The sequence below is a fragment of the Trifolium pratense genome, linkage group LG5 (assembly GCF_020283565.1).
Source record: "Trifolium pratense cultivar HEN17-A07 linkage group LG5, ARS_RC_1.1, whole genome shotgun sequence".
In the NCBI taxonomy this organism is placed as follows: domain Eukaryota; kingdom Viridiplantae; phylum Streptophyta; class Magnoliopsida; order Fabales; family Fabaceae; genus Trifolium; species Trifolium pratense.
Window position 1 is genome coordinate 12,243,062 of NC_060063.1, and position 27,601 is coordinate 12,270,662.

Sequence of the window (27,601 nt, forward strand, 5' to 3'; positions counted from 1 at the left end):
TATTTGTCTCGGGGATATTTTCCGCTATTATATTTTGAATAATTTGGTTACCTTGATGTGATTTAGTTAAGTTGAATCTGTTAATCTTTTTATGCTTTTTTGGGTACATGTAGAAAGTTTTTCTCACTAAAATGGACGGCACAAAAATGACGATAAGAATCGATTGAATTTGATTTTGGTTGCATTACTTACATAGAAAAGATAGATAATCTCAATGATATCACAAACTTTATTTATTTTTATTTGTTATTTACAATTTATATGTTATAACATAAAATTATTAATAATATAATTTTTTTTAGCTTTTATTATATGAATATTTTACTAATTTAGTTTATTTTTGAAAAAAGTGATTTTTTTTTTTGTAATAGTCCGCGGTTTAACCGTTTAACCCGCGGGCTTATGCGGACCGGATTCGGACTTAATATTATAACTCGTTTATATTTGCCGACGGGCTAGTTCGCCCCGTTTAATATGCGAATTTATGCGGAGCGGGTTTAACGGAGCGGGCTAGCCTCCATATCTAACTCTACAAAATACGTATCTTTATTATAATTGAGTGGTGATCTACTATAATTAGTGGAGTGGATACATGTTTCTTATTGAAAACGATTTTTGGCCAAAGGATGTTGTAGCCCATATCTCTATTATGGGTGGTTAAATTGTCAATCATTTTATTTGCACCGGAAAATGACAATTAGTATGTTGATAGTTTTTCAATTCTTTCAATGTGTTTAGTTCACATAGTCAATGAAGCTTAAGATTTCATTTGATTTTCTTCAAAAAAAAATTAATTAATTTTTTTTTTTTTACCATCAGTTTACTCTAATTCGAGGGTTAGTTTTGTCATCAAGTAGTTTAAGCTTCCTCCGATCGCAATTGTGGAGGATCGAATTGTGATCCTCCCTATCAAATTTAGCATCAATCACTACTGAACCAACTAACTATTGATAAAAATCTTTTAATTATTTTTAATTATTATATCAAAATCACACTTTTTTTTTAACTTTAGTAAAATGTAACTTTGTTGTTGGTGATATCTCCATCTTCTTTATTTGAATAATTTTAATTATGCTATTAATTCATTTAAAAAATATTGGATAATTTATTGTCTTGTATATATTTGCTGTAGAATTTTTTTTTACTTAAACAACTTGTATTTAAGATAAAAAGTTGTCATTTGATTCACTTAGACAAAAATCTCAGTTTTTTTTTTTTGGTTTCTCGCCCTCAAATTTATTTAGTCTTAAGAACAATTTCAAAATTAAATATAATATAATTGAAGTTGTTCCGTCAAATTATTTATTCTTTAGTAGATTAAATACATTCTTAATTAACTTTTTTTTGTAAGTCATTGCATTTTTTTTATGCAACTGTAGAGACTAATTTTACGAGATAACTAATTTGGGATTCAACTCCAAACCAAATAATTATATAATTTAAATTTCAAACACTTGAAGTGGTTTTGGATATGTATAATTAAAGTTGTAGTTAATGGATATATTTGTTTATTAGTCCCTCATTATAAACAAATAAGTGATGTTTATCTAGAATAGGTACTAATAATGTGTTGATTATGAAACAATTAACTAAGATTACCATTATAGCCACAAGATTTAGACAGCAGCCAATTTGATTTGATGTTGGAAAATTGAAAGCCATGTATACATTTAGAAGCACACATAGAGCCAAACAATTTTGTTAAAAATTGAGAACCAAAATTATTTGAGAAAACTTTGATATAATTATCTTTCATTAGCTAGCTGTCAAGGTCCCCACACTCAACAAGCCATGTCAACCAATATGATCCCTCTTCTTCTCTTCTACTTTACACCCATGTAGAAATATTTCCCAACTACTTGCACCACATTCAAATCCAACCATTTTTTTATAAGAAAAAGTTTAGGTGAGTTGTATCGCGAAGACTCATCGAAACCTGAATAGGTATTCAATGTCTAAGAGAGAGAGTGTTGACAAATGTATTGACATGTTATTATTAATAGGTAACAAAGGTTCTCACACCGCGACATCAAAAACTGAATATCGTCTTTGAAATACATGCTTAAACGATGCCTTTTTAAATAAGAATAAGATCCTTTATCACATTATAATAAATATTACACCATATGTCACATAGTAACAGTTACATTTATAAAAAAAAAAAAAAATACTATTTCCATCTCTAAACATAATATCCTCTTTAAAAAATTTCTTGTCCCTTTTAATAAGACACTAGATCAATATTCAACCACATTTATTATTTCTTTACTTACATATCCTAATCATTTTAACTCTTTTTCTACATCTTACAATAAATACTATGATAAAACATAAACAACTTCTCACTCTTTAAAGGATAAACTTGTAAAAACAACATTCACTGTCAATAATAAATTTATGGTCATGTTAAACAGGACATTTAGAGCACTTGTCAAGCATACAAAAAAAAAATACTAAAATTAACGTTGGGGAGATAACTTTTTGGTGAGACATACATAAGTAGATTTGAGGATATTTGCCAAACAATCAATACGAACAAACTACATAAGTAGATTTGCATGTGGTACTAACAACAAACTTGTAACTAACTTTTATTTTCACATGCATATAATTTTTTCTTATTGGTTGATGGGTAAATAGCCTGAAATTATCAAGGGGTAAATTAGAAAAAACTTAACTTTTTACACTTTTAAGATATTGAATGCACAAGTTTCAAGACAAAATTTCCTTATTAACATGTTTAACTAATAACTAGTGTCATGGAGCATTGTTTAGCCTTTTCCATAAATTTATACTACTATAACTTTTTTCAATCCCGGTAATTTAGTCCACAAAATTCTATATTTTGGGATAAATATATTACTCCCCCGTCTAGAGCTGTCAAAATGGGCTAGCCCGAACGGGCCGGCCCGCCAAGCCCGATTTTTTCCCGGGCTCGGACCTTGAAAATCCTAGCCCGAATTATTTTCCGGGCTTTTTAGCCCGGCCCGACAAAGCCCGATTAAAATATGGGCTAGCCCGAATGGGCCGCGGGCGGCCCGCAAGCCCGAAAAAATTAAAAATAAAATATAAATATAAATATAAATATAAATAATTTGTTTCGGATGATTTGAAATTAGTTTGTAATATAAATTATAAAATACCGTCCGCTACTTAAGTAGCAGGAGTAAAAATAGGGCACCCAAGAAACTCGTAGGTAGCGGATGAGTAAAAATAGGACGCGTGAGAAACTCGTACGTAGGGGATGAATAAAAATAGGGCGCGCGAGAAACTCGTACGTAGCGGATGAGTAAAAATAGGGCGCGCGAGAAAGTCGTAGGTAGCGGATGAGTAAAAATATGACGCGCAAGAAACTCGTAAGTAGCGGATGCGTAAAAATAGGGCGCGAGAAACTCGTAGGTAGTGGATGAGTAAAAATAGGGCGCGCGAGAAACTCGTACATAGTGGATGAATAAAAATAGGGCGCGCGAGAAACTCGTAGTAGCGGATGAGTAAAAATAGGGCGCGCGAGAAAGTCCTAGGTAGCGGATGAGTAAAAATATGACGCGCGAGAAACTCGTAAGTAGCGGATGCGTAAAATAGGGCGCGAGAAACTCGTAGGTAGTGGATGAGTAAAAATACGGCGCGTGCGAATTATATAATATTTATAGCGGATGAGTAAAAAATAGGACGCGCGAGAATTATTAATGCTATTTATATTGTTGAGTTTGAGCACTAAAAGTAAAAAAAAAATAAAAAAATATAAACCGGGCCGCCCGAAAGCCCGACTACCTGTACCGGGCCGGGCTCGGGCACTAATTTTGGTAGCCCGTTTTTTATCCGGGCTTTTTAGCCCGGCCCGATGAAGCCCGAAGCCCGACCGGGCCGGCCCGAAATTGGCCGGGCCGCCCGTTTTGACAGCTCTACCCCCGTCCCAAAATATAAGAAAAAAATGGTCAACCAAAGTGGATGTATTTGGACTAAATTTTTAACCAAATACATCCGCTTTAGTTGACCACTTTTTCCTTATATTTTGGGACGGACACCGTACTTTTTATTTAAAGGTCTCAATATAACATTAACTAGATTTTCTATTTAATAATACCATATAATTATTGCTAAATACATGCATCACTAAGTTATTATTTTTAAAAATATATATAACAATCTCCCTATCACTAAGAAAATTTCTTTAATATATATATATATATATATATATATATATAACAATCGATTTTTTCATTAATTAACTAACTTCAATTTAAATTGTGTATCTACTATAATAATTTTTGTGGGACATAGAGAATATCAATCTTCATACACTTACAATCTATAAATACCTTCAAAACTTTGCATGCATTCATTCATCAAATACATCCCTTGGCATCTTGTGTCCTCTCCTCTTAATCTCTCTTTCTATATAATTGGTTGCAAAAATATTCTAATCAACCAACCAAACTCATTGTTTGGAAAAGTTGTTTTGAAAAAATGAAAATTAAGGGTCCTATTGTGTTTCTTTCTCATCTTGTTGCCACTTTTTTTGTGGTTGCATCCGCTGGTAATTTTTACCAAGACTTTGAAATAACATGGGGTGATAGTCGTGCCAAAATTCTTGAAAATGGACAAAGTCTTAGCCTCACTTTAGATAAAGCTTCTGGCTCTGGCTTTCGTTCTAAAAATGAATATTTGTTTGGAAAAATTGATATGCAACTTAAGCTTGTGGCCGGTAACTCTGCCGGCACTGTCACCGCCTATTATGTAAGCCTCTTTTATGGCTTTATCTATTTATTATAATTTTTAAATAATTATAATTTTATATATTGTGTAAAAGAAGTTAGTCCCTAAATATAAAATTCTCTACAAATTTTTAAAATATATTTTTTTAAAATATATCCCTCATTAATATCACTAATTTATATTGAAATGTATCATCAAATATATTTAACATAGGTAATTTTATAATGGCCATACATAATTCATACAAATGTATTACTGCAACAAATTTTATTAATACTCATATTTTTTCGTAGATGTATGTTTTCATATTTAGGTAATGATTCAATGATTGAAAGTTTGAAAAACTTTACACGGTCAACTCTTGTCAATTAAATATTCCTTTTTTTTTGACAAAATTAAATATTCCTTTATAAAATCCTAGATACGTTAACATCAAGCTGAGATTTAATTGAAATTTTGTATTTTTATTACATTGAAATGCTTTTAATAATTAAATTCTATTTATAATAACGGAACACTCTGTCCATTTTTAATTATAAATAAAAGTGTTGAGATTCATTAACCGATGTATATGGTCTATAAAATACCGCAAACATAGATGATAATCTAATATATATCAACTATTCAATACATTTAAAAGTATATTTTTACCTATAATTATGAGTAACTGATAATACTGAAAAACTATGTAAAACTTTTGGGAAAGGATCCATTACGGTTAAAGTTTTCTCCAATTGAATCTAGACCATTGATTCTTTTATTTTACAGATTGATTAGAATAAAAAAAATTATTTTCACTAGAGGATTCAGGCCCAAAACTTTTGACGTTATTATTACATAGTATTTTTTTTATTAAAATAATCACCATATGAATGCTTTTAGTTACATAATAATTTCATGATATAATTAATAAAGTTTGCTAATTAATATTTTTTAATTTAACATTGGATTTTTCTTGACTAAATATGCATATTTAATTGTGATCGCTGCAGCTATCTTCACTAGGGTCTACTCATGATGAAATAGACTTTGAATTTCTTGGTAACTTGAGTGGTGATCCATATATTCTTCATACAAATGTATTCACACAAGGGAAAGGAAATAGAGAGCAACAATTCTATTTGTGGTTTGATCCCACCAAGGACTTCCACACATATTCCCTTCTTTGGAATCCTCAAAGCATCATGTATATTACTTACTCTTATTATTCCTATTTTTTGTTTTTCACCATCAGTTGAATCTGGTTCGGGGATCAGTTCTGACTTCTGACATCAAGTGGTTCTAGTCATATTTTCTTCTTATTATTCCTATTTATTTTCCAATAATAATCATAATCACAATTTATTTATTCTTATAATATTTTTTAATTAACATTTCCAATCTCATATATAGATTCTCTGTGGATGGAACACCTATAAGGGAATTCAAAAATTTAGAATCAAAAGGGGTTGATTATCCAAAGAACCAAGCCATGAGGATATATTCTAGCCTATGGAATGCTGAAAATTGGGCCACAAGAGGTGGGCTTGTGAAAACAGATTGGGCCCAAGCCCCATTCACTGCAACATATAGAAACTTCAATGCACAAGCTTGTGTTTGGACTTCTTCAGGCTCTTCTTGTTCTTCCAACAAATCTCCATCTTCATCATCATCCCAATCATGGTTAAGAGAGTCACTTGACTCAAATGGAATAGCAAAAATTCATTGGGCGCAAAAGAATTACATGATTTATAATTATTGCACCGATACTAAGCGATTCCCACAAGGTCCCCCTGTTGAATGCATCGCCTAAAAACCATTACGAATTCCATTATAAATGTTCATATTTAGATCCTTTATGGCGGTTGCATAATGCAATGGTTTTTAGAATCATTATATTTCAAGAGAGAAACATTTTCTCTTTAGATATAATGGTTCTAGAAGCTGCATCATGTAATGGCCGTAGAAGAACCCTACGCATAAAAGCTCATATATTGAATGTGTGACATATACGTGATTTTTTTTTTCTTGTGTAAATTTATAATTTAAACGATTGTTTATATATTGTGCATTATTATATTGTTTGTGTGTATAAAAGGCATGCATGAGCATGAGATCAATAGAAATAAAGTGGTGAAATTGTATATTATTTTGTTTGAATTTATAAATTTGTTAGAGATTAAAATGATTTTGATGGAAAGAGAAATGGGTTTTGATCGATCTGATTCTCTTGATATGATGAATGAATTCAAGATGAGAAGGAAACATACCAATTAATATATGAGAAATGCTACAAGAACACAAAAGGATACACCTGACACCGTATAAATACGGCCTACTCTATTTTTGTCCTTTTTTTAATATATTTTTGGCTACTTCAGTTTCCGAGTGCTCTCCCTTTACTTTTTCTTTTAGATGTCACATTCGGTGTATAAAGCCTAGTGACAGGAGATTTCAGTTCGAACTCCGATCATCCTACTTATCCACCTTAAAAGTGGGATTCATAACCACTAGGCTATTTGACAAAAAAACAAATATAATCAACAATTACTCTTCTCCTCTATGTTGCTTAGGAGTCAAGATCCTTTCCATTTTTTATCTTCTTCATTTTTATCATTGGTAACAAGGTTATCAAAACCGGACCGGACCGGCCGGTCGGACCGTGAACCGATCATGAAAACGGTTCGGTTTCGAGCAAAAAACGGATAGGAAACCGACCAGCAAAAAAACGCGTGAACCGGGGTCGAACCGGCGAACCGGCCGGACGGTTCAAGCGGTTTTGCAGAATTTTTTATTAAAAAAAAAAAATTGGGCAAGACGACGTCGTTTTAACTTTTTTTTTTTTTTAAAAAAAATCTGAAACAAAACAACGACGTCTTAGGAATAAGAAATGTTTTTGTTTTTCCTGTTTTTCATTTGGTTTGAATTATAAATTTTATTTTATTTTGACTTGTGATATTTTATCTTTTTAATGTGTGAAATTATGAAATATTGAGCAATTATTCATATATTTTTATTTATATATTAATTAAAATATATATTTAATTAAAAACGGTTCGACCCCGATTGAATCCGGTCCGACCAATTGAACCTTGAACTGGTGAGCTCGCCGGTTCGATGACCGGTCCGGTTCTGACAACCTTGATTGCTAATGTTTTGGAAGTATAAATACAATATAGTGATATTTAGTGGGTTGGTAATTGTTCTTCTCTCTATGCATTACTTTGAATCCTCCCAATTCACCGGAAAATATTTTTCAGTAGTGACTCTACCTGAAGATATTCTAATAGTATAAAATCTTATCGAAAGATATATTTTTGCGTGTATGAACAATGTATGTGAGAAAAGAGAAATCAAAATGGACATATGATCATCATTCATGAGTATGAGAGATTTCATGTGGTATTTTCTATTAGTGACTATGTCTATGGTTGGCCATAGTACACTTAATGGACATACGATTATCATTCATAGTACTATTTAGTAACCATTCATAGTACTATTTAGTAACGAGTAACGACTAACGACCATTCACCAACGACCATTCACCGAAGGCTCAATTTGAGGGAGTTACTTTTGCCGTCATATTCGTTACTCAAACACTGTCCGTGATGACGAATCGTCACACTCTCTAATCCATGCCTATTTTAGCAACATTAGATGCATTTTAGTAGGTTTTTAGCAATAAATATAAGAGAAATCTAACCATAAGCTTGATTACTTGTTTTGCAAGAAAACAGGAAATATTGCAGGAAATGGAGGATTTTCACTACGCTGGGGGCGTAGCCCATCACGCGCCGCGTGATGGAGCTCACAGGGAGCCAAGATTTTCACCCTGATCACGCGCGGCGTGATGCCGTACCACGCGCGGCGTGAAGCTTTGAGGAAGATGAAGATTGCTCTCTGACTTGCTCACGCGCCGCGTGATTCTGTTATCACGCGCGGCGTAGTTGGTGGATCTGCAACCACGCGCGGCGTGATAGATCTGGCGCGCGGCGTGGTTGCCTTCTGTATATATAGTTTCTGCATAATTCTGTTTTGGGGTTGGAAAACTTCTGCAACTTTTCACTACATTCTGGTTTTGGAACTTGAAGATCGTGATTCAACACTCCAGTGGAGAGCTCCAAGCACATCGAGAGCATGGATTCACAAGCCATGGCGATGAAGCGAGGAAGCGACCGAAGAACGATGAGGAGCTAAACTCCTTGGAGGTAGGATCTAGGATAGTTTAGGATGTAGTTCAGCTGAATGTAACCTGCAATTGTTGTAAGATTGTACTCTCTCTATAGTGTTCATCAAATGCAATCTGATTTTAATGCTTTATAATCCTTCATTAGTGTTATAATGATTTCGAGTTAAGTCACGTGCGAGAGTATTGATTTAATGTCTGAACTGAATTGCATTGAGCACTCGAGTGTCTCCGGTCGAGAGATTGAGGCATAGAGTGTAGCGAACGATTGACGCGCGTTAATATCATTCGTTGTAGGTAGCTTCCGCCCGAGAGATCGGGGGAGTATCGACAACGAATGGAGTGGATTTTGACAAGAGATTGCGATTCACTAATTTGTCGATCTAGTTGTGAACACTTGAGTAATTCTTATGACATTGTAGGTTGCATGCGGTTAGCTATAGACTAGATGATTCCGATGATTCTACCTCGTTTTTCCATTATTCTCTAAGCATTCGTTTCTACCAATTGATCACTCAATCAACCCCCATACATGTTCTGTTTTTGCATAATGTCTATGAACACGATTCGACTAGTTTAATCACACAATCCCTGTGGATCGATATTTTTATTACTACGTGGTAATTCGTTCACTTGCGAAATAATCCATCAAGTTTTTGGCGCCGTTGCCGGGGATTGTGATTGATTCGACAAGGCGATAGTGTCATATTTTCTGTGTTTTCTTTATTTTTCTGTTTTATATTTTTCTTCCGGAGCGTTCTACGTGTGTGATATGTGAAACCTGCAGTGCAATAGCTTGTTGCACTCATGTGATCAAGAGGCAAAGGAAGGGAACGCACACTTTTTGACCGGTTCTTTGGTTCGACCCAACCGAGAGGTATTGAGCCAAACACTCCTTTTTCTTCTATGTGTGATATCCACTCATGTATTGTCACTCGATTTTGCTTGTCGTCTTTGTATTTGATTGGTACTTTTGTAGCACACACGAGGCATGTTCCTTGGTACCTTTGAGCTTTTCTATCCACCCTTACATATAATTATCCTTTGCTTAACCAATTTGAGCTGAAAAAGAAAATGTTATTTTTGCAAAACCTTAAGGAATTTTTGATGAAAAAAGGAATGACTTTCTTGGAGGTTAGGCACCTAATTAGTGGTTGATGCGCATTGCTCACCACTAAGTTTGGGGTTGCTCTTTGGAATTAGCAACAAATAAAGTTTGGGGTGAGGGTACTAGAGAACTTATAAAAATTTTGATTGAATAATTTTTCAAACATTTCGAAAGTTGCAAGGCAAAAGAGAAAAAAAAAAAAAAAAGAGAAAAAGAAGATGAATGAATGTGAAAAATCAACAAAAAAAAAAAAAAAAAAATAGAGAAAAGAAGTGATAGCCTTGAATTCAAAGAATTGCAAAACTTTGTTTGATGTTTTGAAAAAGTTCTCTAGTCCACTATATTTCAAAAGGGGGTTTGGTTTATGAAAATGTTCTTTGACTAATAGGGGGATCTAACTCCAAGTTTTTCTACTACTTATCCCAAAATGTCACCATCCACCCTAGCCAAGCCACGTTATAACCCTAAAAGACCTCCAATGTGTGTGCACAAAGTGAACCGAATGAATTCTTAGACTACTTGCAAAATTATTATTGACTTGCATTGATGTGTTGATTTGAGTGAATGACCCAAACTGAAGAGCGCATGTGAGTAGTGTGATGAAATCCTAGAGCTTTGGTCGAAAAGTGTGAACTACTTGAAAATGTCTTGCGGGAACGATTGTGCAATTGAGCATTGTTTGCAGGTGGATCATTGATCATCAGGTGAGTCTCACGTATGTATGATTCGAGTGAATTTAAGGAAAATGCCAGGGTCTTGACACAAAAGCTTGAGGTAAAAGTTGTTTCCTTGAGGACAAGGAAAGGTTTAAGTTTGGGGTTGTGATGACGAATCGTCACACTCTCTAATCCATGCCTATTTTAGCAACATTAGATGCATTTTAGTAGGTTTTTAGCAATAAATATAAGAGAAATCTAACCATAAGCTTGATTACTTGTTTTGCAAGAAAACAGGAAATATTGCAGGAAATGGAGGATTTTCACTACGCTGGGGGCGTAGCCCATCACGCGCCGCGTGATGGAGCTCACAGGGAGCCAAGATTTTCACCCTGATCACGCGCGGCGTGATGCCGTACCACGCGCGGCGTGAAGCTTTGAGGAAGATGAAGATTGCTCTCTGACTTGCTCACGCGCCGCATGATTCTGTTATCACGCGCGGCGTAGTTGGTGGATCTGCAACCACGCGCGGCGTGATAGATCTGGCGCGCGGCGTGGTTGCCTTCTGTATATATAGTTTCTGCATAATTCTGTTTTGGGGTTGGAAAACTTCTGCAACTTTTCACTACATTCTGGTTTTGGAACTTGAAGATCGTGATTCAACACTCCAGTGGAGAGCTCCAAGCACATCGAGAGCATGGATTCACAAGCCATGGCGATGAAGCGAGGAAGCGACCGAAGAACGATGAGGAGCTAAACTCCTTGGAGGTAGGATCTAGGATAGTTTAGGATGTAGTTCAGCTGAATGTAACCTGCAATTGTTGTAAGATTGTACTCTCTCTATAGTGTTCATCAAATGCAATCTGATTTTAATGCTTTATAATCCTTCATTAGTGTTATAATGATTTCGAGTTAAGTCACGTGCGAGAGTATTGATTTAATGTCTGAACTGAATTGCATTGAGCACTCGAGTGTCTCCGGTCGAGAGATTGAGGCATAGAGTGTAGCGAACGATTGACGCGCGTTAATATCATTCGTTGTAGGTAGCTTCCGCCCGAGAGATCGGGGGAGTATCGACAACGAATGGAGTGGATTTTGACAAGAGATTGCGATTCACTAATTTGTCGATCTAGTTGTGAACACTTGAGTAATTCTTATGACATTGTAGGTTGCATGCGGTTAGCTATAGACTAGATGATTCCGATGATTCTACCTCGTTTTTCCATTATTCTCTAAGCATTCGTTTCTACCAATTGATCACTCAATCAACCCCCATACATGTTCTGTTTTTGCATAATGTCTATGAACACGATTCGACTAGTTTAATCACACAATCCCTGTGGATCGATATTTTTATTACTACGTGGTAATTCGTTCACTTGCGAAATAATCCATCAGTCCGCGACTTAAGTAGCGGATAATTTTTTTTTCTCTTTCCAAAATGTCCTATTTTTACACATCCGCTACTTAAGTCGCGGGTGTATAAAAATAGAGCGCGCGAGTAACTAGTAAGATGACAAAAATAGCTCTTTAAATCTAAATGTTCATATTCTCATAGACCAAATTGTGAGTGTGTCACAAAGTCAAGAACCATATTAGTAGCTAGGGGTGTGCAAAAAATCCAAGTAACCTTAATCAAATCACTAACCAAACCATATCCAAAATTAATAACCAAATCCATTTTAAAAAAAAAACCACACCAATCCAATACAAAAAAACCAATTCTAAACCATATCCAATTTTTTATAATTGGTTTAAAATTGATTTTTAAATTGAGGCTCAATAAGGAAAAAACCCAATAGTTTCTTTTTAAAAAAAAAAACAAATTTTCCAAATTCAATTAATTATATAATTTAATAAATAAATAATTAATAAGGTGGTGGAGGAATTGGTCAACGCGGCGGTCAACGCCGGGCCACCGGCGGCCGATACGGTGGAGCTCCGGCGGTGGACGGCGGTGGACGGCGATTTTCCGGCGACCTCCGGCGAACTTCTGGTGACCGGCGCGGTGGTTGGCGGTGGTTGGCGGCGGCGCTCCGGCGGCCGGCCACCGTCAACCACCCTTTAATATTTAATTATTTTTTATTTAACAAAATTTATTTATTTTAAAAATAATTATAAAAAACAGATTTTTGATGGTTTTATTTTTTAAAAAAATCTATATTTTAATTATTTTGGGTTTAAAAAAATCTGTTTTGTTGGGCTTAGTTTGAAATATGTTTGGGCTTAGAAAAAAAACTTTTATGAATTGATTATAAACCAATAATTCATAAAATTAAAGAAAAATTATGTTTTTTTTTATAAACAATAATTATTAAATATGTTCTTTTAATCAATTAAACAAAAAAAAAATTGGCTTAATTATTGTAAAAAAAAAAGTTTAAATATATAGGAATTAAAAGTTATAATAATGCATTTTTAAAAAAAATAAAAAATAAAATAAAATTTAAGATGAATCGGTTATAAATAAGTAACCTATTTTTTATTATAAACCGGTTATAAATTGGTTTCGAACCGATTATAAACTATATCCAAATTAGTTTTGCAAAATAACCAATTTTTCATTAAAATGGTTTTGGTTCTAAACCAAAACCATAAATATGGTTTGGTGTGGTGTGGTTTTTAAACCATGCACACCCCTATTAGTAGCAAGCATTACACTTAATGAACACATCATCATCATTAACTGCGTTTCATATATTATATGATAATATTTACATTTATATACTCTTAAAAAAATACGGTCAAAACAAGACATATGAATATTGTCTTTAGTCAAAATGGGTCTTATAAAATGGGACAAAGGTAGTATTGAAAAAAGCATAAACTACACAAGTATTAACCTAATTAATTTATATGCTTACATAACTTGTTTTAACTTAAAAATGTTATAATAAGATTCACCTATTTGAAAAATAAAGCTTCCGATTTACAATTTGAATCTCGATTGAAAGAATTGACTTACAAAAAGTATTACAAAATAACAACTAAATGATATTATTGTAATTTAAACTCAAAAGCTATGATGAAAATGGCCCTTTTTTTGGTAAGGATCATGTAATTTAAACTCAAAGTTTATGTTTGTTCTTTCATCATTGCTGGACATTAATGTTTGTGCTTCTTCTTTTTGAAGGATGCAATTATCTCAACAATCTCATGGTTTTCAACTCATGCAACATTGTTCAACAAGTAATCTTGCGGATGTTTTTTCTTCGAAAGACGAATAATTTGAGGTTTGTTGAACTCATTCTTTGGAACTCTTCTCCTTCCTTCTTGTATATTCAGAAAGTAAAATACATATAATTAGTTATTAGTATACATACTTAGCTACACTAGTTCTGTAAGGCCATGTTTGGATATAAAGTTTAATTAAGCTAATATTGCATAATCTCTTATCACATAAGTACTTATATATAAGTTATCACATAAGTACTTAGAGAGACTTGTAACCAAAGAAAAAAAAAATACTTAGAGAGATTAGTTCTATAAGGCCATGTTTGGATATAAAGTTTAATTAAGCGAATATAGCATACTCTCTTATCACATAAGTACTTATTTATAAGTTATATCCATAATGAAAGATAAATACAGGCTAACTGTATTTATATAAGCTATTTTCATAAGCTGTACAACAGAGCTTAAGAAAATAAACTGAAAACAACTTATAAACATATATTCAAAACAGTCTCACAAGATTTACATCAATTTCATAAAGTAAGTAGTAGATGATCAAAGAATCAGTTTACAAGATTTGTATCATTTTTAAACTCTGAAGTTCATTGAATTAACAAGTAAGTAGTATAATTTTCATACCTCTTTTTTCTTTGTCTTGTAAGGAGAACAAGTAATCCAAACCCTATAATGATTGCAACTTTTATTACCTGAAAAGTAAAAATGTGGGAAAGGGCAAATAAGCATTCTTCAACAATAGCCGAGAGTCGGATGTTAATAATTATGTAGCACCAGAACTTTATATTGAAGGCGCGTGCGAGTGTGTGACTGACTCATACCAACACGACACTGACAATTGAAGGTGCGTGCGAGTGTGTAACTCATACCAACTTTATGTGCAGTGTCGTGTTGAGCTTCTAAAGTGCCAACATTATTGAGATGTCAGAAATTCATAATGATGCTTTTGCATGCTCTTGATTCAATTCATCAAAGAAAAATTAGGACGAGAAATCGGATACTTGATGACATAACCTGATTAAATGGACCACCAGAATTTTCATCTCCATTATCATCATCAGAAGTATTGGTTTTAGATTCTTCAATGTTCTCTATTCTTTCATACTTGCTCTCCTCAATTCCAGTTTCAATATATGCTTCATTCTGTTACATAAAAATAAAGTAAAAAATACATAGTTTGAACATTAAGATAATGCCAAAAATAAATCTGGTTTAGAAAAGACAATTAATGATCAAAGTTTTTGCGTTTGATTTGCTAAAAACAGGAGACTGGACTGAACAACTTTTGTTCTCCGGTACAGTACTATCTGTACTGTTCTGTCTAGTACTTACTATTTTGCGAATCAAACGTATATTTAATCAAAAGAATCTCTAAAACTACTTTTATACCTTCTCAATATTTTTTATTTTTTGGAATATCATTGCCTCAGAACTTTCAAAAGAGTAATAGTTGTTATCTAAGTCCTTCTCAATACATGATTCATATGTAACTTCAGAGTCTTTGTCTCTTCTTTTCTCTTCTTTCAAAGGCCTCTTAACTGTTTCAAATGTAGATGTTGCCATCAAATTTCTGTTATTTTTCTCTTCCTCTTGATCTCTACTACATGAAACTTTGTTATTTGTCTCTTCTTCTTGATCTGTATTTCTTAAATTTGAATCTGTTTTTCTGTTCAGTGTATTAATTTGCTCTTTACTTTCTCCAATATGTTCTGGAACCTGTTGCATGTTTCTTACCAAAGAGGTGCTTTTCGCCTTTTCTTGGTAGAAGCCTCTTGGTTCTATGTTCAATGTATCTTGCTCGAATTTCCGAGTCTCAGAAGAGTCTTTCTTTTCAATTGGAATCACTTGATATTTTGTTGGAGGTGGTTTAATATGAGGCCTCATATCCTGTGGAAAATGTTATTTGTTGAAAATTTTGCAATAATATACTGATCTATGAAGTAAAGACACAAATACGGATACTGAACTTGACATTGACACGGACACGTAAACACCGAGAATAATTTAATAAAATGGAAGTGGTGAAATATAACCACATGTATCGGTGTTGTGTCAGTGTCACATGTCGGAGATTAGACACACTTTTAATCTGAAGTGTCGGTACAACACTTACTATACCTTAGGCATACCACTTTCAAAAGCACTAATCATTTTCATCACATTGCTAGGAGTTCTCCTTGGTGGAACTTTCTTCTCAGTGTTTTGAAGACCATCATCCTCTAGATTATTTTGTACCAGATTATTTCTCACAACCTTAATTTTTTCTGAGCTCAACAAATTCACCAATTCTTCTGAGCTAGTAACTCTTTGAGGATGTTTCTTAGGTGGTGATTGATTGGCAGGCTTCTTACCTATGTCCTGTAATTTTATGATACTAACTGCTTGTGACACAGGTTTTGTTGTTGATGTCTTCTTATATTGATCTGCAACGTTCTAAAACATGTAAAATAACCATTAAACAAACAATAGTACATTTTCCAATGTCTTCTTGTTGGGACGGAAAGTAACCTATGAAGCACTGACACACACCGGACATGACACTGACACATTGACATCAGTAAATATTTAAGAAAGTGGAAGTGAATGATGTTGGATTCATGTCAAACACTGACACACACTAGACATGACACTAACACATTGACACTAGTAAATATTTAAGAAAGTGGAAGTGAATGATGTCAGTGTCATGTCAAACACAGATGTGTCTGACACTAGACACAATGTCTTTAATCTGAAGTGTCGGTGCTACATAGAAAGAGACAATGCTGCAAATTAATTAATCCTTAACTGATTTTATCTGTTGTTGCTGTTCAGGCTGAGCCTCAACAACATTTCTAGCGGAACTTTCTTTGTCGTCATTGGAGGAAGCAACGGGACTTTGTATTTGGGAAACCGCTTCATGTTGAAGGTGTTGCTTTGGCGATGATTCTTGAGAAGATGGAGCACTTTAAAACATCAGGAAAAAGCCGTTGAGGGAATGTATGTAGGACCAAATTCATAGCTATTATTTATTTGTGATTTAAGTGTTAATTTTTCTATAATCAGCTAAGTAAGATCAAACCTGAGACCTCATCAGAAGTGTTGAAAGGTAATGCTGCATTGCCAATAATCATGCTACTACTGTTACTTTCTGCATCTCTTTGACCAATACTAAGAAGTTCATCTTGTTTTTTCTTTAATGCAGATTGTCTCTGCCAAATCAAAGATCAAAAGCTGGTGTGAAGACTTTAATAAACCACAGCTTCTAATTGTATTGTATCAATTTATCGTTCTTCTAGTTATAAACATTAAGAATAATACTGGTACTGCATCGGGCTCAAGTTGTTAATGAGCTCCCCCAAGGACAAATTGTTCGACAGAACCCGAGTTCGATTCCTCGTGGGAACAATTCTTGGCCAGACTTTACTTATCTCGCAGATAAACTCTGGATTACATGGACCCCCTTCCCTTGGGAACCAGAGGGTTAAAACCAAAAACCAGATGTTGGTACTGCATCAATCCACTAAGAGAACACCGCATGATAGTTAGCTAAGTGTAATAAACATTTCTTATAGAGACCAAAGTGAAGTAGTCCTTTGACTTATCGACACTACGATTCTTACATGAGAAATGGTAGACTTAAACGTAACCAACGTCAGAATATAAAGGTAGTAATTAAGCTAAGCCTACTGCGATCCATGGAAAAGAATGTAAGTGATGTATATAAGATTCAAACCTCCTACATATCAGAAGTGGAGTTTTCGGCCTCTCAATAGTCTAAGATTCACTCGTCTGCAGTTTTATTCGATACATGCTTGAATTTTTTTGTTTTTGTTTGCAAAGTAATTGAGCTAAACTTACCAATGCATTTAATTTGCAATGTTTAAGTTTAGAAGCACAAATGCAATAATACAAAAATTGTGTAAAGAAATTAGTACCATCATACGAATTCTGTCGCGCTCTTCATCGCTAAGTACAACTTGCAGCTTCAAATGCAGCTGTCCTTCCCCAAGTGGAAACATGTCTTCCCAAACACCTTTCTCTAATATCAACCTGATATGTACTCCTGCCAGATATTTACTGCATAATGTTAGACACATTTAATCTTTGATCAACCTTGGAAAAAATAATTAAACCATTTTATCAAATGTGGTGTTATCAAAGTTAACCTGCACGCGATATTTCCTTCCCCTCAGCATCCTGAATTTTAAAAATCAAATCATCACGAAGACTAGTTAAGGGGCTGCAACGAGACAACAAATAGATTACAACATGGAAATCGTTATGACCTATGCAATACTAACACTTCATATTGAAGACGTGTCTGACACATTCACAACATTGACACGTCTGTTACATTCAACTGCTTAAATATTTTTAAATTAGTACCAGTATCTATGTGTCGGTGTCAGATATGATGACGGTGCTTATAGGTTATGAACGAAATATCGTAAAATAAAATAATGTAGGCTTTTATGATATAATCTTACAATGAAAAGTTTCCTTTGTCACTAATTTGGTACTCAATTTTCCCCAAGGAAGCTGCATTCATTCACAAAAAAATTTACAGTAAGCACTTAAGAAGTTGGTAGAAGGGAAAATTAAATAAGGAAAAATTGCATACCCCTTATGGATGTTGATGAAGAAAATGGAAGATCCATGAATTCAAGTACTGTAAAAAAAAAATGAACAAAGACAAGTAATTAAGAACAGAAAGATCACCTAGTGGCTAAGATACTTGAATTATATTTTTTTAGATGCTATATAAAATTTAATTACCTGAAACCATGATTGTTCCTGGCATTGCAGAATTCAATAAAGATTGAAACAAGAGAATGGGAGTAACAAAACAGTTATTATATATGTATACATTCAATTCTCTAGCATAATAGCCTAGAATATTTTTTACTCTTTTTATGTTTTTATTTTTATTTTTATTTTTATTTTTATAAGCACTCTTTTTATGTTTAAGTGGTGGAAAAATGGAAATTTTGGATGGGATGATGAAGAATGGATATGGTTATTAGAATCCAATGAAACAGCTATGTGTGGTCCTTCTAACTATCAAGATATTTATTAGCCATAAAAGTTTGATTGGAAATTTCCCCAGTTTGTCTCATTTGTAAATTGTATAATAATGACGTGTCATACAACATATAAATAAATGTGAATATTATATTAACAAGAATGAATTGGTTCAAGTGATAAAGTTATTGGTTCTCTTAAATATGTGGTTAAGGGTTCGATTGCTTGTTCATACATACAGAGAAAATTTGGATTTAGTCATCGCTAACAGGGTTGGAAACTTCGTACTAATATCATGGTAGCCAAAAAAATGAATATTATAAGATTGGCGGAATAAGATTCTATAAAGTGTGATTTCGTGAGAGTTTTTTGTATGAAACCTTTTTTTTAGATTTACTTTACGGCTGAACTCTAAATTACTAGTCTCATTTTTCAAAGGGTTAACACCAAAATATTCATTTCGTTTTTTTTTTTTTTGTGTTTCTCTCTTCTTTTAAAGGGAAAGATAGCAATTTATCCTCTCATATGCAAATTATAGATAAGAATAAATAATTGGGGGTGGTAATTAAATCGTTGAATAGTCCAATTGAACAAATCCATATTGAAATTTAGAACTGTGAAATTAGTGTGCAATGATACCCTAGAGCGCGTCGGTCTTTTTTGCAGCTTATTTGGTTGGCTAGTGTTTGGGTAGTGTGGACAGAAAGAAACCATAGAGTGTTTGGAGACTCCTCTAGTACCTTGCATCAAATGTTGGACAAGATCAAACTTTCTTCTTATCGGTGGTTGAAGACGAAGAGTTTTACTTTAGTCTCTAACTACCATAGATGGTGGTCTAGTCCTTTACTATGTTTGGGCCTTGTATGATTCGATTGGCTTTTCTTTCTGTGACTTGTTGTAAACTTTTGTAGTCTACTTTGACACACCTTGTACTGAGAAGACTGTTTGTTAATATATATCATTTTAGCTTCTTCAAAAAAAAAGTGTGCAATGATACCTTTAAGACTCAATCTATAATGTTGAAACCAGAGAACAACGCTCTCGTGGAACCAAAAGAAAAATAGACTCTGATAATTTAAGTCAAATAAAACAGTAAGCAATAAGAAAGAAAAAAGGGAACGCCAAAGATTGTTAACTAAGTTCTGAGCAATTTGATGTTGGTCCTGTATTATAGTTAGTGCAGGTCCTGTATTATATTTTTTCTTTCTTTTTCTCTTTTTGTTTCAATTAAATTATAACATTTTAATCTCAACCCTTAGATTCATTGTTGTCATGTGTCACGCATCCATGTATCAAAAAGGAGTAAAAGGAGCTAAGCAAAATCGATACAAACTTCTTCTAAAATAATAACGAATTAATCAATGAAAATGAATCATTCCTTAAAAAATTAACAGCCATTAATATCAAATAAACCAATCGTTAGTTGGTTCAGTGGTGATTGGCGCTGAACTTGGTATGGAGGATCACAGTTCGATCCCCCGCAATTAAACTTGTGAAAGGGTTATTGATCGCTGTCGTGCGCGGTCAAAAATAAGTATTATAATTATAAAACGTAGTAACAAGGTAGTTAAACCTTGGTCGTCTCACAAGGACTTCTAATTTGATAATCAGCAAAAATAAGAATGATAATAACAAAATTGAATAAGGGGTTTTGAGTTTGTGGTTTCAGAAAATAATGCACGAAGGTTTCGATTAATAGAAAAAGTAGTCAATCCACTAGTTCAGGAAACTCGTTATGATTCTATCATAGGTTCATGAAAATATTCATTCAATTGTTTATGCCTGTTAGGAAACTACGCAAAATTTCCCCATATTATCAGATTTGTGGAAGAGCAAAATAATGCGGAAGCACACTAATATTAATAATAATGAAATGTACAAAGTGTTTTTCTCACAGAACCCACAACCTAGTTACACCCAAAGAAATATTTCTCTCTAAATATTTCTCACAAAATTCCTATACTGGAATTTTCTTCTCTTAGTAACTAGCTGGTTGTTATTGTTACTTGTTCACTTATTGCTTGTTGTTCTTACAAAAGAAACACACACTACTTTTATAGCTAATACAAATGAAAATAAATGGTTAAGCGTTCCTTAAGATTCTCCATAAGGTTCTCGTAACCTTCCTTATTTTCATTTACTATTTATTTTCTTTTGCTTCTCCTTGTTTCTCTCTTCTTTGACCAACAATCTCCCACTTGAAGACTGATGTCAATCGGTCTTCACACCTTGATCAAATAGAAACATGTCTCGGTCTGTTATTCTAGCAGGCCAACTGAAGTTGAACACAACTTCAATTTGTCAATGGTCACCACCTTAGTTAACATGTCTGCTGGATTTTCACTTCCTTGAATCTTGCTCAATGTTAGCACTTCATCCTCAAGCAGAGATCTAATGAAATGATAACGAAGACCAATGTGTTTTGTTCTTGAATGAAATGCTGAATTCTTTGCCAGATGTATTGCACTCTGACTATCACTGTACAAAACACTTTTCTTCTGTATGAAACCCAACTCTGTTAACAATCCCTGAAGCCATATCAACTCTTTGCTAGCTTCAGTTACTGCTACATACTCAGCCTCTGTAGTAGATAAAGCTACAATCTTTTGTATCCGAGATATCCAACTAACTGCTCCAGTACCAACAGTAAATATATAGCCAGTTGTGCTTCTTCGGTGATCAACATCACCAGCAAAGTCTGCATCAACATAGCCTTGTACTTTTAACTCTCCTTTAACAAAGTACAAACATTTCTCGATGGTGCCTCGTAGATACCTCAAAATCCACTTAACTGCTTCCCAATGAGCTTTACCTGGATTTGACATAAACCTGCTAACAACTCCCACTGCATGGCCAATGTCTGGCCTCGTACAGATCATTGCGTACATCAAACTTCCAATGGCTGAAGCATATGGAATGTTAGCCATTGATTCTTTCTCTTCCTCTGTCTGAGGTGACTGATTCTTGGATAGGCGAAAATGACTTGCCAAAGGTGTGCTAACTGGTTTGGCACTGCCCATATTAAATCTATGCAAAACACGGTTGATGTACTCTGCTTGAGATAACTGCAAAACTCCTCTTTGCTTATCTCTCGTGATTTGCATACCAAGAATCTTCTTCGCAGGACCTAAATCCTTCATGTCAAACTCTTTTGACAACTGCAACTTCAAGTTTCTGATCTCGTCCATATCTGAACCTGCTACTAACATATCATCGACATAAAGTAACAAAAGGATATAACTGGACTTATATCTCTTGAAGAAACAACAGTGATCAGCATTGCACTTATTGAAACCTTCCTTGTGCATGAAGCTTTCAAACTTCATATACCACTGTCTTGGAGCTTGTTTCAGGCCATACAAGCTCTTCTTTAGCCTACACACCATATTCTCTTTCCCTTCTTCTAAGAATCCTTCGGGTTGATGCATGTATATCTCCTCAACTAAGTCTCCATGAAGAAACGCAGTCTTCACATCCAATTGCTCAAGATAGAGATCTTCACTGGCAACAATGCTTAACACAGACCTGATAGTATTGTGTTTCACAACCGGAGCAAATATTTCATTGTAGTCAATTCCTTCCTTTTGCTGGAACCCTTTTACCACTAGTCGGGCTTTGTATCGCTTAGACCCATCATGCTCCTCCTTCACTCGATACACCCATTTGTTGTGAAGTGCCTTCTTTCCCATAGGTAACTTAGCTAGTTCCCATGTTTGATTGGAAATTAAAGACTTCATCTCATCTTTCATTGCAAGCTCCCACTTACTAGCATCTGTGGTCTGACATGCTTCTTCATAGTCTTCAGGTTCACCTCCATCGGTCAACAACATGTAGTCTATGTATCTTCTGTTGGGAACATGAGGCCGAGATGACCTTCTCAATACAGGAGTAGGAGTATGATGCTCTAGTGTGTAAGACGGTTGTGTGTCACTTGATTCAATTGGTTCCTCTAATTGTGAACTTTCAACAGTGGGACTTTCTGGGACATCGTCGACCTCTGCAAACACAGGCTCACTCAATTTTGAGTCGGTGGTAGTTGTGTTATGCCTGTCTTTGTACATCACTCTTTCATTGAAGATTACATCTCTACTACGGATTGTCTTTTTGTTTTCATCATCCCAAAGTCGGTAGCCAAATTCATCCTCACCATAACCGATGAAAGTGCACTTCTTTGATTTGGGATCAAGTTTATTTCTGCCTTGATCGCTAATGTGCACATATGCTACACAGCTGAACACTCTAAGATGCGAGAGTTTTACCTCTTTTCCGCTCCATACCTCTTCTGGTATTTTGTGCTCCAATGGAACCGATGGACCTCGGTTGATCAAGTAAGCTGCCGTGTTGACTACTTCTGCCCAGAACTGCTTAGGTAAGCCTGACTGCACACGTAAGCTTCTGGCTTTCTCAGTCAATGTTCTGTTCATACGCTCTGCCACACCATTGTGTTGAGGCGTTCCTGGTACGGTTCTCTCCATTCTGATCCCATACTCATAACAAAACTTCTTGAATCTGGTGTCTTCATATTCACCACCATTGTCCGTTCTGAGTTTTTTGATCTTCAATCCTATCTCATTTTCCACCATAGCTTTCCATCTCTTGAAAGCCTCAAATACATCAGACTTGTGTTTCAGAAAGTATACCCATACCTTCCTAGAGTGATCATCAATAAAAGTCACGAAGTAGTTCTTTCCACCAACGGATGAGACAGTTGTTGGACCCCAAACATCAGAGTGAACAAGCTCGAGTCTCTCTTTCTTTGGAGTTCTTCCACTTGTCTGAAAGCTAACTCTTCTCTGCTTTCCAAGTATACAGTCTTCACACATGTCAATTTCTATTGACTGAAGACTTGATAGTTTTCCTTTTGAGTGCATAACCTTCATCCCTTTCTCACTCATATGGCCTAATCTCCGGTGCCGTAGATTGGGACTTTCATTTGTTGCAACTACAATCAAATGACATGCTCCTGCTGTCATGTAAAGAGTACCACTCTTCTTACTGCAAGCAATCGTCATTGCACCCTTTGAAATCTTCCAATTGTCGCCATGGAAGATTGTTGTGTAACCGTCACTAGCCAACTGGCCTACGGAGATCAAGTTCTTTGTCAGGTCGGGAATATGTCTAACATTTTTCAATTCCCATACAGACCCATTCAACTTAATCTTCACTTCACCTTTGCCAACAACCTCACAAGAGTGTTCATTACCAAGGTAAACTTTACCGAGGTTTCCAGACACATAATTCTTAAAGAATTCTTTCTGGGAAGTAGCATGAAAGGATGCTCCAGAGTCTAACACCCAAGACTCTTCCTTATTCTCCAAAGAACATATCAAAGTATCACCTCCTCCTGAGGTTGAAGCAACATTTGCTTCATCTTTTGCTTGTTGGTTCTTTCTTGAGAGACTACACTGATTTTTGTAGTGTCCTGTCTGTCCACAATTCCAACAATCAATATTCTTTGAATTGTGGGAACTACGATGATTTCTGGATTTGGACCGTCTTTCCTTTGGTTTACCGCGTCCATATCCTCTGGTTGAATTTCTTCCTCTTGACTCTGTATGCAATACTGAAGAGGATGACGATTCACCCGACTCTCTCCGTCGGATTTCTTCACTGAGAACCAGATCACAAACATCATCAAACTTCATCTTTGTACTTCCGGACGAGCTACTCACAGCCGTGACAGTAGCGCTCCAACTATCTGGTAAGGAAGACAAAAGTATCAATGCTCGTACTTCATCGTCAAATTCGATACCAACTGAACTCAATTGGGTTATGACAATATTAAGTTCGTTGATATGTTGCGCAATCGATGCGCCTTCTATCATCCGAAGCGTAAAGAACCGTCTCATCAAATGAACTTTATTTGATGCTGAAGGCTTTTCATACATACTGGAAAGAGCCTTCATAAGACCAGCGGTTGTCTTCTCCTTCGCAATGTTAAAAGCAACATTACGAGACAACGACAATCGGATAACACCAAGTGCTTGCCTATCGAGAAGGTTCCACTCATCGTCCTTCATCGAATCTGGCTTCTTCTCTGTGAGAGGTTGAAGTGCTAACATTGAGCAAGATTCAAGGAAGTGAAAATCCAGCAGACATGTTAACTAAGGTGGTGACCATTGACAAATTGAAGTTGTGTTCAACTTCAGTTGGCCTGCTAGAATAACAGACCGAGACATGTTTCTATTTGATCAAGGTGTGAAGACCGATTGACATCAGTCTTCAAGTGGGAGATTGTTGGTCAAAGAAGAGAGAAACAAGGAGAAGCAAAAGAAAATAAATAGTAAATGAAAATAAGGAAGGTTACGAGAACCTTATGGAACTTTTCTGTTGCTTTTTCTGATACAAATAATCTTCTATTTGCATCTTCCAAAAGCTGAAGTCCGCACCATCGAACTTTTCAATTTTCACTTTGCCTTCGTCTGTAGCCATTGCTCCCACTCGAATCTGACTTCCTCAGGATCGTCTTTGAAAATTTCCGCGAATCACCGAGATTTAGAACACCTCTATGAAAAATTGGTAACGCCGACCAAATTTTGCACTATTCACAAAAGTTGCTATTTATGTGAATAATATATTCGCTAGAAAATTAGCAAAATCAACCAACTGGCTCTGATACCAGTTGTTAGGAAACTACGCAAAATTTCCCCATATTATCAGATTTGTGGAAGAGCAAAATAATGCGGAAGCACACTAATATTAATAATAATGAAATGTACAAAGTGTTTTTCTCACAGAACCCACAACCCAGGTACACCCAAAGAAATATTTCTCTCTAAATATTTCTCACAAAATTCCTATACTGGAATTTTCTTCTCTTAGTAACTAGCTGGTTGTTATTGTTACTTGTTCACTTATTGCTTGTTGTTCTTACAAAAGAAACACACACTGCTTTTATAGCTAATACAAATGAAAATAAATGGTTAAGCGTTCCTTAAGATTCTCCATAAGGTTCTCGTAACCTTCCTTATTTTCATTTACAATTTATTTTCTTTTGCTTCTCCTTGTTTCTCTCTTCTTTGACCAACAATGCCATGGTTGATCATAAAACTAATTACACAAGCGGCGATCAGTTTTATACAAATTCATTTGATTAAGCATCATATGTGTTCAACTAACCATGGTAGTGAACAAGCGTCATCTATAACACGGTTAATATCATGACAAATTCAATCAACCCTATTGCTAAGCGCAAAAGGTTGTATCAGTTTCTATTCGAATTAATTTAAACAAGCGATGAATTAATACGAATAATCTTAACAGTATAAATTCGAAACAGAATAATTAAGCATCATTGAGAATCAAAATTCATACAGATTATAGAGAAACAAAATTGACACAAGAAGGCAATAAACATATAAACGAAATTGCTATTAAGAATTGAACCTCAAGAAGTCATGAACGATGTTTCCGTATGCCAATGGATCAACCTAGGATTTAGCTCTCCATGAGAATGAAGCAGCCTTTATTTTTTATTTTGCGTGAATCAGCCTCCTCCGACCTAGGCTGTGTTTTGCTATTTATATTACATAGGAAAATTGGGCTCTTAAATAATCGGGCCGAAAAACAATGTTTAACCCGATATTAATTATTATTATAAGTCTGGAATAAAAACGTAAATAAATGACTCCTTTGCGCTCGGAACTGGCTTCTGACCTCAACATGAAAGTTGTAGCTCTTGCTCTTAGATTTCTAACGCATATTCGCACACTTCCATCCGATACTTGTAGCTCAAGTTATGACCTATAGAGTGAGAAGGATCAATATGCAATTAAATCCGAAAATTAATCAAAGAAATACACTATAGCTCAATTATGACCCAAAGTTTAGAAACATGGTAAAAAGTTAATATTAGGCTAGAAAAGCTTCCAATATGTCAAAGTACAAAGCCATAAAATATGTGCCAAAATGCACTGATTAGTTATGAAGTTCGACTAAAACTACAGATCTTGACCAGATATTTTGAATTTTATCAATCCGACCGTTTAATATCACCTAATTGGACTGACAAACAAATTAGAAAAAGAATTTTGATGATCGGACTCCGAATGTATAGACAGATCGTAAAAACAGTCTCATCGGAAACCTAGTTTTAATGAAAGAGTTATGAAGTTCGACTAAAACTACAGATCTTGATAAGATATTTTGAATTTTATCAATCCGACCGTTCAATATCACCTAATTGGTCTGACAAACAAATTAGAAAAATATTTTTGATGATCGGACTCCGAATGTATAGGCAGGTCATAAAAACAGTCTCATCGAAAACCTAGTTTTAATGAAAAGGTTATGAAGTTCGACTAAAACTACATATCTTGACCAGATATTTTGAATTTTATCAATTCGGCCGATCAATATCAGCTAATTGGATTGACAAACAAATTAGAAAAAGACCTTTGATGATCGTACTCCGAATGTATAGACAGATCGTAAATACAGTCTCATTGAAAACCTAGTTTTAATGAAAGAGTTATGAAGTTCGACTAAAACTACAGATCTTGACCAGATATTTTGAATTTTATCAATCCGTCCGTTCAGTATCACCTAATTGGACTAACAAACAAATTAGAAAAAGACTTTTGATGATCGGACTCCGAATGTATAGACAGATCGTAAAAACAGTCTCATTGAAAACCTAGTTTTAATGAAAGGGTTATGAAGTTCGACTAAAACTACAGATCTTGACCAGATATTTTGAATTTTATTAATCTGGCCGTTCAATATCACCTAATTGGACTAACAAACAAATTAGAAAAATAA

At 34.7% G+C, this 27,601-nt stretch overlaps 2 protein-coding genes across 6 annotated transcripts; one reads left to right on the forward strand and one right to left on the reverse strand.

Moving 5' to 3' along the window:
• The first annotated feature begins 4,227 nt into the window (after window positions 1-4,227).
• Window positions 4,228-6,844, forward strand: LOC123883379 (probable xyloglucan endotransglucosylase/hydrolase protein 23). Its single transcript, XM_045932155.1, has 3 exons — window positions 4,228-4,737; window positions 5,709-5,902; window positions 6,109-6,844. The coding sequence occupies exons 1-3, from the start codon at window positions 4,468-4,470 to the stop codon at window positions 6,506-6,508; spliced, it is 864 nt and encodes a 287-aa protein (XP_045788111.1). The 5' UTR covers window positions 4,228-4,467; the 3' UTR covers window positions 6,509-6,844.
• Window positions 6,845-13,859: 7,015 nt separating this feature from the next.
• LOC123884765 (nucleolar protein dao-5) lies at window positions 13,860-18,856 on the reverse strand. 5 transcript variants are annotated; one of them, XM_045933969.1, is made up of 13 exons: window positions 18,782-18,856; window positions 18,596-18,734; window positions 18,441-18,488; window positions 18,307-18,358; window positions 17,986-18,059; window positions 17,755-17,882; window positions 16,899-17,028; window positions 16,626-16,765; window positions 15,956-16,270; window positions 15,227-15,724; window positions 14,852-14,980; window positions 14,462-14,529; window positions 13,860-13,920 (listed from the first exon to the last, which is right to left on the reverse strand). In XM_045933969.1, the coding sequence occupies exons 2-13, from the start codon at window positions 18,618-18,620 to the stop codon at window positions 13,893-13,895; spliced, it is 1,635 nt and encodes a 544-aa protein (XP_045789925.1). In that variant the 5' UTR covers window positions 18,621-18,734; window positions 18,782-18,856; the 3' UTR covers window positions 13,860-13,892. The 5 variants fall into 5 exon arrangements, with proteins under 5 accessions (XP_045789925.1, XP_045789926.1, XP_045789927.1 ...); XM_045933970.1 differs by having other exon boundaries at window positions 13,860-13,917; window positions 18,782-18,855; XM_045933971.1 differs by lacking the exons at window positions 18,596-18,734; window positions 18,782-18,856 and having other exon boundaries at window positions 17,986-18,016; window positions 18,441-18,494.
• Between the last annotated feature and the right edge of the window lie 8,745 nt (window positions 18,857-27,601).

Bases quoted from the DNA above. Each gene is read 5' to 3' on its own strand.
- LOC123883379 (XM_045932155.1), top strand. From the start codon at position 4,468: ATGAAAATTAAGGGTCCTATTGTGTTTCTTTCTCATCTTGTTGCCACT. The intron at 4,738-5,708 runs GTAAGCCTCTTT...TGATCGCTGCAG, and splicing joins GCACTGTCACCGCCTATTAT to CTATCTTCACTAGGGTCTAC. The intron at 5,903-6,108 runs GTATATTACTTA...TCTCATATATAG, and splicing joins TGGAATCCTCAAAGCATCAT to ATTCTCTGTGGATGGAACAC.
- LOC123884765 (XM_045933969.1), bottom strand. From the start codon at position 18,620: ATGCCAGGAACAATCATGGTTTCAG. The intron at 18,489-18,595 runs GTAATTAAATTT...TTTTTTTTACAG, and splicing joins AGGAACAATCATGGTTTCAG to TACTTGAATTCATGGATCTT. The intron at 14,530-14,851 runs GTTATGTCATCA...TTTACTTTTCAG, and splicing joins CTGGTGGTCCATTTAATCAG to GTAATAAAAGTTGCAATCAT.